The sequence below is a fragment of the Penicillium oxalicum genome, chromosome VI (assembly GCF_001723175.1).
Source record: "Penicillium oxalicum strain HP7-1 chromosome VI, whole genome shotgun sequence".
In the NCBI taxonomy this organism is placed as follows: domain Eukaryota; kingdom Fungi; phylum Ascomycota; class Eurotiomycetes; order Eurotiales; family Aspergillaceae; genus Penicillium; species Penicillium oxalicum.
Genome location: NC_064655.1, coordinates 1,671,025 through 1,685,355, shown reverse-complemented (window position 1 = coordinate 1,685,355; position 14,331 = coordinate 1,671,025). Strand labels below are relative to the sequence as shown.

At 50.4% G+C, this 14,331-nt stretch overlaps 5 protein-coding genes across 5 annotated transcripts; 1 reads left to right on the top strand and 4 right to left on the bottom strand.

The window, feature by feature from the left end:
- Positions 1-1,131: 1,131 nt before the first annotated feature.
- On the bottom strand, positions 1,132-2,256 carry POX_f07883 (Eukaryotic translation initiation factor 3 subunit G; the record flags this gene model as incomplete). The annotated part of the gene is made up of 4 exons (XM_050116673.1): positions 1,132-1,184; positions 1,289-1,460; positions 1,541-2,165; positions 2,240-2,256. 4 exons carry the CDS (start codon positions 2,254-2,256, stop codon positions 1,132-1,134), a joined length of 867 nt encoding a protein of 288 aa, XP_049966812.1.
- Positions 2,257-2,994: 738 nt separating this feature from the next.
- On the bottom strand, positions 2,995-4,985 carry POX_f07882 (uncharacterized protein; the record flags this gene model as incomplete). The annotated part of the gene is made up of 6 exons (XM_050116672.1): positions 2,995-3,194; positions 3,266-3,413; positions 3,485-3,545; positions 3,604-4,101; positions 4,413-4,837; positions 4,896-4,985. 6 exons carry the CDS (start codon positions 4,983-4,985, stop codon positions 2,995-2,997), a joined length of 1,422 nt encoding a protein of 473 aa, XP_049966811.1.
- A 365-nt stretch (positions 4,986-5,350) lies between these two features.
- Positions 5,351-6,682, top strand: POX_f07881 (uncharacterized protein; the record flags this gene model as incomplete). Its single annotated transcript, XM_050116671.1, has 2 exons — positions 5,351-5,693; positions 6,051-6,682. 2 exons carry the CDS (start codon positions 5,351-5,353, stop codon positions 6,680-6,682), a joined length of 975 nt encoding a protein of 324 aa, XP_049966810.1.
- A 237-nt stretch (positions 6,683-6,919) lies between these two features.
- POX_f07880 (uncharacterized protein) lies at positions 6,920-7,309 on the bottom strand (the record flags this gene model as incomplete). Its single annotated transcript, XM_050116670.1, has 2 exons — positions 6,920-7,212; positions 7,297-7,309. 2 exons carry the CDS (start codon positions 7,307-7,309, stop codon positions 6,920-6,922), a joined length of 306 nt encoding a protein of 101 aa, XP_049966809.1.
- Positions 7,310-9,904: 2,595 nt separating this feature from the next.
- On the bottom strand, positions 9,905-12,752 carry POX_f07878 (Purine-cytosine permease fcyB; the record flags this gene model as incomplete). Its single annotated transcript, XM_050116669.1, has 4 exons — positions 9,905-10,478; positions 10,909-12,049; positions 12,100-12,418; positions 12,486-12,752. The coding sequence occupies 4 exons, from the start codon at positions 12,750-12,752 to the stop codon at positions 9,905-9,907; spliced, it is 2,301 nt and encodes a 766-aa protein (XP_049966808.1).
- Between the last annotated feature and the right edge of the window lie 1,579 nt (positions 12,753-14,331).

Genomic DNA, 14,331 nt, shown 5'->3' with positions numbered 1-14,331 from the left:
CTCGCCAATTCTTGCACACCTCCGGCAGTCATGAAGCCTGGCGAAACTCTTAAATGTGCATGATCTGTGGTCATTGAGCCTGTCCGAACTACTTCAATGTATTCGTGATCAGCTTCTCTCTACCATGCCTTGGACTCTGGCTCCGAGAAGGCCACTCTCTCCTTGTCCGAATGCGGAGCCGTCCAAGTTCTTCTTGAAGCTTCCTTGAGTCCATCACCAACAACATCATGGTGACTTGCTTCTGCCACGCTGTCATCCAGGCCGAAAAGCTCATAAATGAAAGATCGTATCGGTATATACACTTCTTTCTTTTCCAGCTAAACTCCGCATGGGATAGATAGGCAGTTTTGACCTCCGTCATGGAATGTAGAAGATCTGGGAATTGATTTTTTGGGAGTCATACTATGGATCTTCTTCTACTTGCTCCATGTCAGTTAAGCCTGGACGATGCATTCTCTCGGGAGTATGAACTGGTCTCTAACCCTTGATTATTCACCGGCTTCGATTATCGAACTAAGGACAGGCAGGACGTGATCGATATCGCTATGGAGGAGAATGGCAAGCGCCCTTTTTGGGGGGGGGGGGGGGGGGGGGGGGGATCTTGTAAATTTCTAGTTACTGATACCTTTTCGATTGCTTGCCGTCAAGGAAGACGAAGAATGATTCAATGACGGATGGAAAATGCTGGTCTGGTACTGTTGAATGCCATATTGCGTAGATATTTGCTCCCTCTTTTCAAGGGCGGAGCAGAGACTGATATCTTCTTTGAGCGTACCCAGTGCGCCGTCTTCAATTGTCTATGAAAGTAGAGAGGAAAGAGGTACAGAGAAGGCCTTTGGAAGCAGAAAGATGTTATATTGAGGACATTATACCCCGTCAAAAGGGGAGGAGTCCATGCCAAGCCAAATCGTGCAAGAATCTCTCAACCATTGCTTTTTGTACTGACTGACGAATGCAAGTAACTGACATGGTGGGTGTCTTTTTTGGTAATCATCATTAACAATCAATCAATCATACATTTCAAAGGAAAAGAGCTTTCAGCACAGAGCCAGGCCCGCCAGAAAGACAGAAAGAAAAGGAATCCAGCCAGAAATGAGTCATGAGAGGGTAAAACGGGGGAGGAGAGCGAATCTAAGTAGAACGCTTGGCGAACTCGACACGAAGAATGAGATGGCGGTAACCGACTGCAGCAGAGAAAAGAGAGTGATTAGTTTCCGAATTTCAAGGGAGAAGAGAGGGGGGGCAAGTCCATGAAAACTCCGAGGAAGAAAAGGAAATGTGAACATACAGCCGTCCATTTTCTCGCAAGCGCGAGCCGCATCGCCACGATCCGCATAGCTGATGAACGCAAAGCCCTTGGCCCGCTGGGTTTCGCGGTCCCGGGCAAGGAAAACTCTGGTGACCCGACCGAACCGCTCGAAGAGATCGCGCAGTTCTTGTTCCTCTGCCAATTCGCTGACCTGTCAAGATGAAAAGAAGATATGTCAGTAAACAGGGAAATAGATCTTCGGGAGGTATGAGTGGTCCGGAATGTGCCTACGTTTGTAACTCTGAGAGTGGCGAGATCGTCCTTTTCGAAGCGACCACCCATCTTCTCACCAGCAGCACCGCCAGCCTTTCCACGCAAGTGAGGAGGCACGTAGCTGGAAGAACCAGCACCCAGACCGCCAGCAGCACCCTCGTCCACGCCCATATCTCCAGCAGCACCGGTCGACTCCTCGACGGGGGCCATGGTGTCCTTGAAGGGACAGCGGGCTGTGAAATGCTCGCCACTGCAAATACGACACTTGACCTTCTTGTCCTTGAGCTGGTCCTTCATGCTACCCTGCTCGGGGTTCTTCTCCGCCTCAGCAGCCTGGGCCTTCCAGTTTGTGCTGGGACGGAAGATCATGTTCTCGCCCACGGAGGTCGTGTCGAAGGAGGGGCCGGGCGCGTGGCCCTTCTCGAGGCCGAACTTGGCCCAAGACCGACGCTCGGCCACCTGTGGGTTGACGTGCTCGCGAACAACAGTAGACTTGATTCTGCGGGTGACCTTCACTTTCTTGTTCTCATCGTTGAAGCGGTAGGAGACGACCGTCTTGGTGCCGTCTTTGTTCTCGGTAATTTGGGTTGCGGGCAGCGCTGAGGGATCATCGTACTCGTCATCGTCGGCCCAGTCGGCGTTGCTGTACGTTTTGGAAAAAAAAAGGATAGTCAGCGGCAAGAACTTCCAGATCGATCTGCATGTGTCAATACTCACTTCCCCAGTCGAGACATGGTGTGTGGTTATGTGATGCGGCAAATGCTCAATTTCGCGGATTTCTTCAAAGGCGAGTCCGTTGTGGATTTCATTAATTCGCGGCGATTTTGCTGTGGCGCAGGCAGTGGCTGGTACCTGACGGAGTCACGTGGTTTTGATCTGCCCCTCCGTGGGGGGACGCCCCCTTTTGAAAAGTCAGGCATTCAGGCACTCAAAACATTGAAAGCTTTATAGAGGTCAAGTACAACCTAGGATAAGCGATGAGACAATGTTTTATTGATCCGAATTGAAGGTGGGAGCGTGGATGGAGCCTCCATTGAACAGAGACATTGGCGAAATTTCATGTGAGGTCGACAATATTTACTCTTGTGTGCTCTGTGGCGGAGATGTACATCACTCGCTCCATTCAATGCGTCACCTAACAAAACGCTCATGTAAACCCAAACTGGCGGATATCCACCATCCAGTGGTGGTGGTTCTATTCATTTGTAGTCCGCCGGGCTCCGGGAAAAAAGTATTGGTCCTCAAGTTTCTCAATTTGAAGAGGAGAAAGAAAAAGAGAATTCGATGCCGAGACAAGCTTCTTAATGAGATCTTACAATCCTTTGCCTTGAGCTCAAGACTGTTTCAAGACTCTTCCTCGAAACCTTTTGGCTTTTAAAACAGCCAAATCGTCCTATTCATCATCAATGACCTCTTTGATAGGAATCTTGCAGCCAGCCCTTCAAATACCTAACTTCAGGCACCAGAGGGACTCAAAGGTATGTGATCTGAGCGCTACCCTGATGCCGTCCCTCATACCAGAGCGAAACATCGCAATGCGCGGAGAAGTAGTGCGCATGAAATGCATAGTCGATGAAATAATATTTCTCACCATCTTGTCCAGTCTTAATAGGAATTCTTCTTTGGAGGTCGTCGTCGAGTTCTGCTTTCATAGTGGCATGCTGTCGGACGCCTATTATACAGCTTAGAAGAGTTCACCGGGTCCGATTATCGCCCGAATCGTGCTGGGAATGAGCCACTTACGGCGATTGAGGTACAGGGGAGGCTCTCGCCCATTTGATGTGTGGATTTCATAGAATACCGTGGTGAGTACTTTGGGCCGTCCTTGTGAGACTAGAGACTTTCTTTCCCAGTAGGTGATGATAGGTGCCGTCTCGCTGATTGAGTCGCCCTAGGGTAATGAGTCTCTCTCTCTTTCTCTCTTTCTCTCTTTCACTTCACTTTGGGGTCTTCATAACTCACTTGATGAATGAACCAGTTCATCACACTAATGTAACGTCTTCCTTCGTAGTAATCCCAATACCTGGTGAGTATTAGCAGGTTGTAGGACTTGAACGGTTGATTTGTCAGGGCCTGCCTACGCTCGGTTGGTGTCGTGTTTCTGGATGTCATATGGCACGGACATGACATGTCCATAGTGCATGCGAGCAACACGAGAAGATATCACGATTCGAGGGATCGAAGGGGACGCTTGCGAGAGAACTTTTGCCAAAGCTCCTCTGACGACGGCAGTCCAACCGTCTGGTGGTGCGAGCACTCTCACGTCCGACGGGATATTTTCTTGAATGTGATTACGAATAAATTGATTCTGCCCGAAACCTCCAACCACAAGAGCGGCTTTCATGGAGCTTTTGGATAATTTGATCTGTTGGTTTGTGAGCCTCACTACTTCGTCAAGCACAGGCAAGAAGATGGCACGCATCTCCTCTCCTGACACCCTCAGCATTCCCCGGTGGACTTTGAGCTCTACATCATCGGCGATACCATGGACAGGAAAGCTAAAGATATCCGTTGTATCACCGGTAAACTGTCTCTTGGCGTAAGCATCGAAGCGTTTCATCGCGTAATCCAGTGTATCACTGTCCCAGCCCGATTGGATTGCAATCGTTGACGAAGAAAGTCTTCAAAACGGCGGTTGAGGAAAGAGCTTCCGCAATATGCTTCCGTACCGGCCGCTGCTTCTCGAAGACGGAGACAAGGCAGGAGCTGTTCAATTGTGAAAGTGATCAAGTCGACCGTGCCGTCTCCAGCATCAATCAAGAGCACCGTGTCGCCGACTTCAAGATTGTTGGGTCTCGTTGCCCGAAGCGCATGAATGGCGGCGGCTTCCGGCTCGGATATGATGTGAATATCCGAAGTCTCACCAAGCCCAGCCTCTTGGGCGCATTACCTCAGACGAGCCTGTGCCTTTCCAGTCCACATTGCAGGAACAGTGATGACGTGGGCAAAGACCATTGTATCAAAGGCTGGACCGAGTTGAATCTTTAAGACGCTGTGCACATGATTGAGGAGGGACCGGAGATAGTCTGTCGGCACGCTCTCTATCGTGGCATGATGGGGTAAGCTCATTTGTTTCCAATCTTTATGGAATTTGGCCAGAGAAGGGATGATGTGCTCTTTCTGGTCGGGGTCCAGCCTGAGCTTAAACCAGTGAAGACGAGGCATCTCATCTGGAATTTGAAAGCCCCAGAGAATTCTCCTCGAAGGTCTTTCGTACGAAAATGCCAGCTCCGTGGGCACTTTTTCGCTTGTCGTACCCCCTAACGATTCCGAATTGTCGACCGGCCATTGATTGATCAGACAAGGAGACTCGGGCTAGGAAATCTCTCAAGTTCATTCTCTGCTGCACTCGATGACAGAGTCAAATACTGACCGCAGAAATTTGAGCCCAGGCCACACCCGAATATGTCGTACCAAAATCTAATGCTAGGATGGTTGTCGTGCCGGGTGCGATTTCTGACATGGCTTTTTCGTGTTTTTGTGAACAGGTGCCAGTGAAGCTTGACAGAAATTTGCTGAGTATGAGCCTAGTTGGTATTCAACGTGTTTCCTTTGTGCTCGATATGGTCTATCTTGCGAGGTCGGGGAAACAATAGAAAGATACAATGAGGGCGCTTTGTCTTCCCCTAGTTTATGTTTTAGAAACACGGAACTTCCAGTCCAATTCAGAGAGGAGACTTCCTCGTTCCAAAGCAAAGAAAGGGGAAAATTCAACGTGAAAAATTTCTGGTCCAACACTCACATATCAAGTTCTGCAAGCCAGTCATAGTTCCTGACGCTTCCACGTAGATTTTTTGGACCAAATCTTCAAAGAGAAATGACCAGATCATGTCCTCTTCGCATCAAATTCAATCTCCAGAACCCCAATCCCAGTCTCAATTTCAAGGCTCTTTGTTTACTTCCATTGAAGAGCCTCCCATCGACGTGAACTATTTCTTCCGCGGTGCCAAACACCACATAACGTCGGCCCTCCATAGCCTACAAGAAGACCTCGCAAACGGGTTCGTCGAGAGATCGAGACTTCGAGAGGCTAGTCTTCAGAATCTCGAGCAGGCCGACCAAATTCGAAAACTCAGTGAAGAGAATGAGAAGTATCGTCAAGCAATCTTTCGACAGATACCACCTTCAGATATCAGTGACAGATCTCTTGCAGATGATTTCGCGGGGATCTGTGCGGGACTGACGAGCTTTTTTGAAAGTCTTCCCGATTTCAATCAAAACACGTCCAGCTGGGAGATTCTTTATGATCAGATGAGAGGCAATCCAGTCTCACTGGCTTTTCAAACAACATCTCCCCGTCTCCCCCCGATACACTTTCAAGTGGAGCTCTTAGGGCATTTTGCCTCGTGTCTTCTATGGGAGAAATTGTCCAAGCCTTCTGGTCTCGGTCTTTCATGCGATCAGTCTCTGTTTCTGGAGAACACTGCTTTCCACATGGAACATACACAAGGGAAAGGCGAGTGAACTTCTGCTCAAGGGGACGGAGTGTGGAAGAACCATTTGTCTAACGTTGCTTGGCAACTGATAGATCGCTTGACAATCCAAAAATGGAAGTCCGACGCGATGAGAGCGTATTCATCTTCTCAGAGCTACAAAGAGAAGGTCATTGAGCAGTGCCATGCACTCACAAACGAAATACAGGCAATGCTCAATATCGCCGGGTTATCTCATGATATGCTTCCACCAAACACGCTTCGCAAATTTTGCGAGCGACATGTGATGGTTTTGGCGGAACTCTGCACCATAATTCAGTGTTGCGCGGAAACGTTTAGCTGGGATTGGAATTTGGAATCAAGTTCTCTGCAACTGCAGGACTTGCAGGCTTTCGATGTCATTGACCTGAGGACGCATCGCATGATTCGGGAAGGAGAGATTCGGCCTCTGCCGAATGATGCTACGATTGGCGAGTGTATTTTCACTATCTATCCGGGTCTGCATAAAGTGCAGGAGAGATCAAATGGGGAGGTATTCAGGATCATCGTTACTAGAGGCACCCTGCTTGGGAAGATAGGTGATGGTATTTCTCTGTCTCACAAGAAAGCAAAACCCTACTCTTCTTCGGAAGGAATGGTAGTGAGAGAGAATCGGATGAGCATTGGCGACATGGTCACGGGGAGTGCAAGGGTGAAACAAGAGACGGCGCAATCGGACGATGAATGAAGTGTGGCAATAGTCAAGCAGGAACCAGAGCAAGGCAGAATAGAATAGGATGACTCCTATCGCATTTCAAAGGAGATAAAAAAGAGAATGATGGTTCGAATCAGCCGGGCTTCAACCTGTAACAGGGCATTTCTTGTTCATCTTTGATAACAACTTTAAGCAGAAGCAAAAACGAAGCCTCAAGATAGATCCAACACGTGATGATTGTAAGTTCGCGATATGCCCATACTCATGTCTTCAATGGCAGGCCTTTCCATACTTTTTCAACCGCAGGTAATTGTACGGCAAAGGCGCCAGATATCCAGCCCCGATCGACAATACGGCAGCAGCCCAGAATTTGGGATCTTCAAACGCGATCACACCTCCAGTCAAATGGTAATCCACTGCATTCTCGGCGATTTCCATGGCTACCATTGAGACCATACTCATGCCCATGGCTGTCCGAGCGGCTCTCGACCAGGAGAGCTGATCTGCACCCCGGCGAAGCAACCATGTTTCAAGGATGATGGATGTCGTGATGCCGGAGGCCACTATAAATATATCCCGACGGGGAAATGATTGAGTAAGTCTGCCTTTCTCAAAAACAATCGAGTCTACGGTATTGCGGTTCTTACTTGACGCGAGCATGATGGTATTCACGCCCAGCTCGGGATAATAGGACTGTAGAGTCCATAGTGCGGAGAAATCCCCAATGGTACATCCGACCAGACATCGCAGTGTATTGATGCCTGCTCTTCCCCAGGTCGCTCGGCAGGACCAGAAGGTAGTAGACCAGCCTGAGAGAGAGCGAGCTGGAGTGGTGTTGTGCTGAGTGGATGAGCAAGGAGGCTTGTTGTTTGATTGATGTGATTGGCAGGTGGGCCTCGGCAAGGAGCATGTAAAATGTCGAGATCCCAGGGGTGCCTGCAGTACGAGAGGCCTGAGAGGCGAAAAGCAGTACTTCACCGCAAATGAGTGCGTTTGCAACATTTCTTTCTCTGACTGATGAATCGGTCTAGAGACTGAGACTGCTGATCAGATGTTGAGATTGAATGAGAAAGGATTCGATTTATAGGTTCACATCGGGCGAAAGGTTTGGTGGGCCACGGCCTAAAGTTAAATAACAAGTACCGTCGAAAGTAACCACAATGGGCGCTAGCGCAGGCACAAATGCCTCATCAAGGACACGGCGGAATATCTGACAGGTAGATGCCGAAGCTTGGCAGATGGTAAAATGAGACCCAAGTTTCACGGGTGAAAAAAGAAGTGATTCATTGAGTGTCCTAAATATGCATGTTTAAGCGGTATTTATTTTCTCAGCGTCCGTGCCGGCGACCAACACCCGTCCGATTCTTGCAAGACCTCAGTATGCACACAGCCAGCCAGCCACCACAAGTGCTCCAGGCTGCTCTGCAGCCACAACCTAAGGCATCGTATCATGCACGACCCGAACATTCCTGAGGTCGTGGCGCATCAAAGAGAGGGAGGAACCGCGACTCAACTTTGGTGTGTCCTTTCTTTGTTCAAGTGCCAAAACTTCGAATCAAATTACTGCTAAGCGGACCTTTGTCTTCAACTACACGGGTCCCAGATCAGAGGAAGAGTTTTATCTAAAAGCAACGGCCTCTGCTGTTGACATTCTGCCTTATTTGGAGAGTTTTTTGTTACATTCCACCGATATTCAATGAGACAGTGAATCAAGGGCAGATTCACCTATTCATCTATCCGACAATGTTGAAGATCTCTCGAGTTCAGCGATTGAGTGCCGTCATTGGCATATCGCTTTGTTTCTTCGTGGCGGAAATTTCAAGTATGTGAGCATGATTCTACTGTTCGACGAGTGACCTCGGCCTGTTCTTCAATCGAATGCTTCAACCGATGGGCCTAGTTGGCTTCCATCGATACTGTCTGCGAATGAGCCATGGCGAGAACCAATCAAATTCGGCCGTTGGGATCGTCTATTAATCAAGGCCTCGTCTTTTACTAGTCGGATTCTACACACATTCGCTCGCCCTGGTGGCCGATGCTTTTCACTATGTATGTTTCAACGTGTGCTGAGTCCTGGCAAGGGTAGAAATTTGAAACCCTTGGGGAATACCACGTCAGAAAAACTAACATATCTAAGCTCAATGACTTGGTGGGCTTTATCGTGGCCCTGGTCGCCGCCATTGTGAGTCTCTCTCTCTCTCTCTCTCTCTCCCTCTCTCTCTCTCTCTCTCTCTCTCTTTAATTCGTTAAATCATCCCATGCTTACACATGCTTCCGACAACAGGTCGCCGAGCGCACCGACGCTCCCCAGTCACTCACTTTTGGCTGGCAGCGCATTCAACTGCTAGGTGCTTTTTTCAATGGAGTCTTGCTCTTTGGTTTAGGAATTAGCATCTTTTTGCAATCCATCGAGAGATTCATCTCCGTGCAAGGTCTGTTTATGTCGAGGAAAGAGAGATATGACACTGTGCCCTCACGATGCTGATATCAGCCTATAGAAGTTGAGAATCCCAAGCTTGTCTTGATTATGGGATGTGTTGGATTTACGTTGAACTTGGTCAGCGTGGTCTTTTTGCATGGTAAGCATGTCGTCCTTTTTTTTTTTTTTTTTTTTTTTTTTTTTTTTTTTTTTTGTATCACATGGGTTTCCTTTCTTTTCTTTTCTCAAAGGGTGTGTCATTATGCTAAGTCTCTCTTGAGACCATTCTCATTCCAATGGTGGTGGTCACGACCACAGTCATAGCCATGGCGGGCATACTCATGGCCACGAACCCAGTCAATGTCACCATCAGAGCAATCATCCTACTACGGACAGTGGCAAAGATTCATCTCTGTACACCTCTCCAACAATCGAACCAATCCCAATTAATCTCTCCGAAGAGAAGGTAAGAAATGCTCATTCTCCCAAGAAAAAAAAAAGAAAAAGAAAACCACACCAAAAAAACCTCCAACCCTCGCCTCATCCCAGCATCCCCGTCGTCATAGCGGAGACTAACCCACACCCCACCGGTTGGTATACGCGCGCAGCACATCCACCACAAGCATCACGTCAATGCCAAGAATGCAATTCACAAACCACACCGAGATCTTGCCATGATGGGTGTTCTCATCCATGTCATTGGCGACTGTGCCAATAACCTCGGCGTCATTGTCGCCGCGGCGGTCATTTGGTTCGCCCATTACAGGGGCCGATTCTATGCGGATCCGGCCGTGAGTATGGGAATCGCCATTATGATTTTCTTGTCGTCGATTCCATTAAGTAAGTCCAGAGATTCCGAGTGTATTCGCTATGTACAGTGCAGTGTAGTTTAGTGTAGTGTACTGCCCCCCCCCCTTAACGAGTGTGCCTACTGCAATGGCTAGTGATGAATCGCGCGCTAATGCCATGCCCCCCTCTCCTCCCCAGTCAAACACGCAGGTCAGATCCTCCTCCAGAGCGCCCCGCAAGGCGTCGACCATGACGACGTCAAGCACGATCTCGAGGGTCTCCCCGGTGTCCTGGCCGTGCATGAACTGCACATCTGGCAACTCAATCAGACCAAATCTCTTGCGTCGGCGCATATTGTTCTCGACGGCCATGCAGTGGTTGATTTTGACAATTTGGCCGTTACTATTCGCGAATGTTTCCACGCCTATGGGATCCATTCGGTGACTCTCCAGCCGGAGATACATATGGCAAGTCGGCGACGGGTTTCCTCGACCGCAAGTGGATCGGCACGCAGTTCGGGGGTGGAGGGGAATGGAGGAGGAGGAGTTGACAAGGGGAAGGAAGACGGTGGTTGTTGGCGAAGGGGGAGTCTTTCGGACAAGGTGGTGATTGAGTGCAAAGCTGGTTGTGGTAGTCTTTGTTTGGATTTGACGTGTTGTAGCTGACAGTGAAGATTGGAATTACGAGATGGGAGATGGGACGCTACCCGAGAGCTGCAGTGCTAGGAATGGTGATCTACTGTAGAGGCTGTGGATTACTACAATCAAGCGGAATATGCACAGATGGGTGAATGGGCCAAATTCAATTGCTGAGCGGACGTGGGCGATGTGCAGATCAAGGGCTCGATTTTTTGAGAGCTATTGATGACGATATCCTAAAAAGGTCATGCACAGTGCATGCTATAGAAGCTAGTTACATTAAACCCGTACATTTCCTTATGAACCTCCCAAAACTCTGTCATGTCCAAAGGCCAAAAGCCAACCATTCCATATGTACAGAAACAAAAAAAAACAAAAAAAATTTCCCATCCGGTCCCGATCGAGAAGCCTACCGGCGGAAGTAATGAAGTTCCAACGGCCGTAACGCGCAATAGACAACAAATGAAAAGGCAAAGCCACACTCAAAGCCCACATCGCCGCCGAACGGAAGCTCGCCGGCGTGCTTGGCAATGGGTCCAACGAACCATGTCTGGCTCATACCGGTCACCATTCCGGCAACACCAAAGCAAAAGGCGATCGAAGCAGCGATACCCAGCGGCAACTTGTCGGGCTGATCGTAAATTTCAGGACGATAGCCACCAAAGCCCCGCTTGAAGACAAAGTGATCGGCAATGGCGATGCCGGAATAGATCGCCAGCCAGTAGGCGATGAAGTTCATAAAGTTCTCGAGAACGGTCTCAAAGGAGGAGTAGCCGGGAATGGCGATGGCGAGGGAGACGCACGAGGCAAGCAAGGTCCAGATGAAGCGGGGCACGCGCTGGCTGAAGCGGCTCAGAATTTGGAGGGTCAGGGAGACCGAGTAGATGTTGGGGCAGTTGTTGGCAATGATGGACAGGGCCAGGATGACCAGACAGAACTTGCCAAAGCCACCCAGGGGCTCGAGGACGGCCGCAATCAAGCCACCGTTTCCAGAGGCCGCATAGCCATCGGCGTATTTATTATGTCCGTCATTCAGCGCAGTAGCGGTCATGACGGCGATACCCAGAAACTCAGTGAAGAGGAGGGGAAGAATAAGACCGATCCAGGTCGACCCGAAGACCTTGCGACGGCTGCGGTTGGAGGGCTGGTACACGGTGTAGTCGGCGGCGTAACTGGTCCAGCCGGTCGCGAAGCCATACACGGTCGATCCAAAGGAAAGGCAGCCTCCGAGCTCGGAGGTGCCCACACCCATCGGGATGTTGACAAAGTCGCCCGAGTGGGCAAAGGTGCCCAGCACGATGAGGAAGACCACGAAAGTGGGCATCCAACTGTACTTTTCGTACTTGTGGACGACCTTGTAGCCGGCAAAGGTGATGAAGAGGGTACAGAAGGTGATGATGAGGATGCCCGCGAAACCGGGCACGGTGCCGTCGATGGCGTTCAGCAGTTGTGCGCCCACGATCGCATTCGCAGCGGACCAGCCGATGCAGGCGAGCACGTTCAGAATGGCGACTGTAGAGAAACGGGTGCCAGGGTCAGTTTGGGGGTAATCCTCTGCATGCTTGTGGTGCGTCCAGCATATTCTTGCCATCCGGATCACTTACTGAACTTCACGGGGAACCAGCCAAACCAGAAGCGAGACAGCACCATCTGGCGCAAGCCAAATGCCGGACCAAAGCAAGAGAAGAAGCTCACGGTCAAGACTCCGAGCAAGTTGAAGAACAGACAGACGAGAATCGCATCCACGAAGCCCAGATAGAAGAGCGATTTGCCGAGGACACCGATCGCAAATGAGCTTACGACCATGTTGGCCGCTAGCCACTGGAGCAGGGAGAAGAGAACTTGGTCAGCTGAGTGAGGTTTTTTCGCGGAGGAAGGCTTCTCCCGAGTCCATCGATCCATCGATCCCGCACGACCCACCACCTGGTGGGCGTCTAGGAAGGATCATGAAACACAATTGACTCGAGGAGAGCCTTGAAGGCCAACACACCATGCTGCCGATATTGACGTAAGAGGTATCGGTTCGCTCGTCCTCCGGTACGCGCTCGATTCCACGCTGTTCGATGTTGAGCTTGCCGGCAAAGCGCTGCAGGCGGGCGTAGAGCGAATTGCCGTATACAAAGCTTTCCCCGGGCACCGCGCCATCGTTGCGGGTGTCGCGTGTCTCGTTGCTGTTGCTATCGGAAGCCAAGTGGTTGTCGACCTCGGGGCCCTTTTCAACATCGGCTCGCGAGCCTAATCCGAACTTGGAAAGCATATTGGGCGGTCGGGTTTTTATCTTCGTTCGAGGAACCAGAAAAAACCGTGAAAAAAAAGTTCACGCAAATCTATTCCACAGAGGGAGGGGAGGGAGAGACGAGCACTGCAGGCTCACGAGGGGGTGATCTGTAGAGATCAAGGGAGATGGAAGAATTGAAAGTGAGGGGAGGAAGTGAGTAGAAAATGCGTTCACATCATTCCGTTTCTTTTTTTTCTTCTTAGCTCCACCACGAGGGCGAGGTGTAATATATAGAATCCCCGATTGGTATTTTTTTCCCTCTTTGAACCGAATTCCCGACGGTGCCGAGTGTGTCACCATCCCCCAGCAGCCAACGGAGAGAAGGGAAAAAAAAGCACTGGTGGCTCAGTGCTGGAGTCGCGTGTTGGGCCCCACCTCTCCTTCGTCGCGACGAGTGTCACGTTGTGGCGACTTTGATGATCGTGGGTCGAATCCCTCTCCAGTTCGAACTTTGCACATCGGCAAGGCTTGGTGGGTTCGAGTCTCACCCTAACGGCTCTGGCCGTCGGAGGGAGTCGGTGGTCGCGTGGGTAAGTGGATGAGTGGACGAGTGGGCGAGTGGGCGAGTGGATTGCAGAACGGACTTCGCAGGAGAAGGAAACTGCCGCCGCTCTCGTCCTGCCCAAAGCAGAAAATATTCAAATGGAAAAATGTGATGTACTTCCAGAAAAACACAAAAAGGGATCAAGATCAGAAAGCGTCCTCCACTCTGGGAGCAAATGACAAGCGTTGCAAGGGTCAACTCACTGGGTCGGTCCAGGTATCAATGTCTCCAGTACTCGGCCATTGTCCAATCAAAGTCTCGGCTCGGCAGTCCTCCTCTTCATTTTCGTGCCCACAACCAATCAGGTGGACGAGCAAGCTTCCGCAGCTTATCATCCGCCGTGGTTTCACCCTCCGACGCCTTTCGCTTCCCCGAGGCCACGAGGCAGGAGACCCTACTGGCAGGGGGCAACTGGGCAAAAAACAGAAGCAGTCAAGCATCAGTCTGGTACCTGTTGGCCAGTCGGGGGCTCGGGACTCTGCAGTATTTGATAAGAGAGTTTTGGGGCGTTGGCGCACGAGATACGAGCAGAGATACGCTCTGATAGCAACGCGTCTCCGTCTCCATCTCCATCGTCGGGAAATTGCCCAGCCCCGTTTGTCTGACTGGCGCTATTACATACTCTCCTGCGAGGACGAGCACTATCTGGAGGTTGTAGGATTTGTCCGTCTTGTCCGATCGGTCGTCAGCTTGTAAGACGGCGATCTTCCTTGTTGGAACCTGAACCCTACAATGACGGGGTTCATCCGGGTCTGCTCTCCAGGTTTTGGTTTCCTCTCCCCACAAACGATAACAGCTACGAACTCGGAACCTAAGCATTTCATCTCGCCCAATAGTATCCTGACGCATTGAGGTGACTGCATCTGTGATGCCACGATAAGTGCGGAGAGCGCCGGGTCGGAGAGCTTGACTTGCATAGCTAGGATGTCCGCCCTTTCTCGCGACCCTGTTCGAGTCATATTCATCCGCAAATGAACCATGATGGGGCCCGATGCCGCAACAAAAGTCCTCCCT